We start from the raw sequence: 5000 nt of genomic DNA on the forward strand, positions 1-5000 counted from the left end.
ACACTCACTCACTCACTCACTCACTCTCACACACACACACACACTCACTCACCACTCACTCACTCACTCTCTCACTCACTCACTCACTCACTCACTCACTCACTCACTCACTCACTCACTCACTCACTCACTCACTCACTCACTCACTCACTCACTCCCATACACACTCACTCACTCACTCACTCACTCACTCACTCACTCTCTCACTCACTCACTCACTCAGTCACTCACTCACTCACACACACACACACACACTCACACACACACTCACTCGCTCGCTCGCTCGCTCGCTCGCTCGCTCGCTCACTCACTCACTCACTCACTCACTCACTCACTCACTCACTCTCTCACTCACTCACTCACTCAGTCACTCACTCACTCACACACACACACACACACTCACACACACACTCGCTCGCTCGCTCGCTCGCTCGCTCGCTCGCTCGCTCGCTCACTCACTCACTCACTCACTCACTCACTCACTCACTCACTCACTCACTCACTCACTCACTCACTCACTCACTCACTCACTCACTCACTCACTCACACACTCACACACACACTAACATATATTTCCCGTGTTGCCAGGTGCTGGCCTCCATGCTGACCGAGGCGCCGCTGGTCGATTACTTTGAGAAGAAGAGAGACTTTAACGGGAAGATGGCCGCCTGCAAAACCCAGCGCGCAGTGGAGAGGCAGACCAGCTCCAACCCAGAGCACGCAGAGCACGGGCCCTGAGCTCTGTGTGTGTGTGTGTGTGTGTGTGTGTGTGTGTGTGTGTGTGTGTGTGTGTGTGTGTGTGTGTGTGTGTGTGTGTGTGTGTGTGTGTGTGTGTGTGTGTGTGTGTGTGTGTGTGTGTGTGTGTGTGTGTGTGTGTGTGTGTGTGTGTGTGTGTGAGTGTGTGTGTGTGTGTCTACAACGTGCTCACACAGCCCTAACCTGTCAGGTGTGTGTGTGTGTGTGTTACAGTGTGTGTGTGTGAGTGTTACAATGTGTCTACGTCAGTGTGTGTGTGTGCGTGTCTCTCTCTGTCTCTCTGAAGGCCATCTGTACATAAACACTGAGTGAGGATCAGATAAACATTGAACTACAGAAGCCCTGAAGACCCAAACCTCACATGACTCTAGAACTATCCACTTTATCCTGAACCAGTCTCTGAATCTAAAGGAAATACGTTTGTCTGTGTTTCGCCAGTTATCTCTGTGTGAGATTAACCCTCTAACCCTCTAACCCTCTCACCCTCTAACCCCCTAACCCTCTGACCCCCTAACCCTCTCACCCTCTCACCCCCTAACCCCCTAACCCCCTCACCCTCTCACCCCCTAACCCCCTAACCCTCTCACCCTCTAACCCCCTAACCCTCTCACCCTCTCACCCCCTAACCCCCTAACCCTCTCACCCTCTCACCCTCTAACCCTCTAACCCCCTAACCCTCTAACCCCCTAACCCCCTAACCCTCTCACCCTCTCACCCCCTAACCCTCTAACCCTCTCACCACCTCACCCTCTCACCCCCTAACCCTCTCACCCTCTCACCCTCTAACCCTCTAACCCTCTCACCCCCTAACCCCCTAACCCTCTCACCACCTCACCCTCTAACCCCCTAACCCTCTCACCCCCTAACCCCCTAACCCTCTCACCCCCTAACCCTCTCACCCTCTCACCCTCTCACCCTTCTCTGTGTAAACTCTAAACTAACACTTTATGTTTTTATTTGTTTTATGAAATATGAAAGTTCTTAATGAGGAGAATTAAATGGGTCTGATGCCTCGTTTACACTGAGTATGGTTCGGTTCGGTTTGGCTCTGATTAGCCTTTCCACTGTGTGTGTCTGTCTGTCTGTCTGTCTGTCTGTCTGTCTGTCTGTGTCTGTCTGTCTGTCTGTCTGTGGCCTAGTGTTACCGTACCGTACCGTTTTGCCCAGTGGAAACGAGGCTCGTATACAGTGTAAATATATATTACCTGGATATTCATATTAATCATTTACCGCGTCACGTTGAGACTTTTATTTTGAAGGAACCGAAGCCTTGCAGCCTTTTAATAGTCTCTGAGTCAGTTTAACTATTAACACTGAACAACACACACACACACTCACTGCAAAACACACACACACACTGCAAAACACACACACACACACACACACACACTGCAAAACACACACACACACACACACACTCACTGAACAACACACACACACACACACACACACACTGCAAAACACACACACACACACACACTCACTGAACAACACACACACACACACACACACACACACACACACACTCACTGAACAACACACTCACTGAACAACACACACACTCACTCACTGCAAAACACACACACACACACACTCACTGAACAACACACACACACACACACACATTAACACACACGTTTACTGCAGAACACACACACACACACATTAAGGGGCACTTTACACGGCCACGCAAAACGGTGCATACGCAGAAAAATTTCTGCGGTTGCACTATATCATTTACAGGAAAACAGCAAACGCAAACGCAAACGCAGGCATGAACCGCAGATTTTTGAGATCACCTCCGAGGGAGGATTTTTTGGAAAACTTAACGGTTTTGGTTTCCTGTAAACACCGAAACCATTTCCCCTGGTAACGCTGACGTCACGGCTCCGCCCTCACACATGCGCATTGCGTTTGGATATAAATAGGCATGCGCCGTCTTTGTAGGTCCATGTGCGCCAGTTGGAAAACAACAACAACAATGGCGGATCACCGAGCTGTATTCATTGTGCTCATGGACGTTGTGCTGTTGCTGATGCATTTGTTATCGTGCCACCAATCGCTCCTACAAGCAAATAGGGAAAGAGTTGTGCTCTGCCTGCTTTTCTAGCTAAATAAACGTGTGTCACTTCTATATGCCAGGGACACGGCTCTCTCTACATTAAAAAAACACTATCAGCGTGCAGCGGTTAAGTTAGGCTACTGTTCAACAAAAGGAGCATTAAGGCTACGGCTTCACAGTAAAAGCATTTCACTGGCTAAACATTCATAGCATTTCGCTGGACACACGTGAGTTGACTTTTATTCTGAAGTACGCCTAACAGGAAGGTATACTGCTCACAAAGCCCCTTCACTATCAGCAAGTCTGCTGTTTTTCCGAGTTCAATGCGGTGAAATAAGCTTGTCTTTTACAATATTTGTAACCCCAAGCTTACACCAACCGCTTTATGAACGTTAGTGGCATTAATTTTCGGTTACAGTAAGGTTTTATGCATCAAATTGTACCGGAAGAGCTATCTACTAGGCTGTGTCACCGCTGACTATTGGCTTGGCATGGCTGCTACTTCAGCGATTTCGGCCCGTTTCCTCTGAAAACTTTGTGTACGGGTGAAGATGTCAGATAAATTGTGTCTGAACGGGGTTTTTTTTTTTAAACCAAAAACGGGAAAACTCACGTTTTCACCGTGTAAAGTGCCCCTAAAACACACACACTGCAGAACACACACACACATTAACACACACGTTTACTGCAGAACACACACACACACACATTAACACACACACACTGCAGAACACACACACACATTAACACACACACACACATTAAAACACACACACTGCAGAACACACACACACACATGTTTACTGAGGAACACACACACACACATTAACACGCACACACACACATTAACACACGTTCACTGCAGAACACACACACACATGTTTACTGAGGAACACACACACACACACACACACACACATTAACACACACACACACACACACACACAGACATTAACACACACACACACACACACACACACACGTTCACTGAACCATCAGTAGGAACGAGGTCGTATTGTTATTTCAACCTGTCGGATGTTTTAAGTAACTTTGTGTTTTATGAATATTTTACATTTCAAAGGTCAAAGGTCGCTCACACTTCACAGGTTTAAAGGTGCAGTCAGTGATTCTGGAGAGTATCTCCTCATGATCCACTACCTGTCTGTCTGCTACCTGTCTGTCTGTTACCTGTCTGTCCGCTACCTGTCTGTACTGTGTGTGTGTGCTGAAAACAATCCAGTGTTAATACACAGCCTAGGCTCTGTAAACTGGGTATGTTGCATCAGCTACAGTGGACCATTTTTTGTTGACAGAAAGTGATTTTGACAACAAGCGTTCTCCAGAATCACTGACTGCACCTTTAATCTAGTTTTTTTAAATTCTTCTATATCGTCTGAAAGTGAATTATTCCCATGATGCATCAGCTGTGTTGAAATGTGTCACATTTATATAATTAATCTGTATTATTATTCTACACACACACACACACACACACATTAACACACACACACACACACACACACACACACACACACACACACATATTAACACACACACACACACACACACACATATTAACACACACACACACATTAACACACACACACACACATGAACACACACACATTAACACACACACACACACACACATTAACACACACACATTAACATACACACACATTAACATACACACACACACATTAACACACACACATTAACACACACACATTAACACACACACACATTAACATACACACACACACATTAACACACACACATTAACATACACACACATTAACACACACACACACACATTAAAGCATTAACACACACACACACACACACACACACACACACACACATTAAAGCATTAACACACACACACACACACACACACACACACACACACACACACACACACACACACACACACACAAGAAGAACCAGGAAATGTCTTTTTGTTGATTTTTGTATTTTTCATTTAAACTTTTTATCTTTTCTGACTGAATATAAATAAAACCTGTTGAATCATCAGCTCTGACTGTCTTTAAACTGTGTGTGTGTGTGTGTGTGTGTGTGTGTGTGTCTGTCTGTCTGTCTGTGTTAATGTGTGTGTGTGTGTGTGTGTGTGTGTGTGTGTGTGTGTGTGTGTGTGTGTGTGTGTGTGTGTCTCTCTCTGTCT

The 5000-nt window shown here is 46.1% G+C and overlaps 1 protein-coding gene across 1 annotated transcript in view; it reads left to right on the forward strand.

Moving 5' to 3' along the window:
- The window catches only part of LOC307270572 (TBC1 domain family member 9B-like), a 16344-nt gene extending 14994 nt beyond the window's left edge, over nucleotides 1-1350 (forward strand). Inside the window, exon 8 of the mRNA XM_080054456.1 lies at nucleotides 589-1350. Coding sequence (XP_079910582.1) covers nucleotides 589-738 — 150 coding nt within the window. The 3' untranslated portion in view covers nucleotides 739-1350. The remainder of the gene's footprint in view (nucleotides 1-588) is intronic.
- Nucleotides 1351-5000: the final 3650 nt, after the last annotated feature.

Source organism: Ammodytes marinus, assembly GCF_949987685.1.
Source record: "Ammodytes marinus genome assembly, contig: scaffold_283, whole genome shotgun sequence".
Classification (NCBI taxonomy): domain Eukaryota; kingdom Metazoa; phylum Chordata; class Actinopteri; order Uranoscopiformes; family Ammodytidae; genus Ammodytes; species Ammodytes marinus.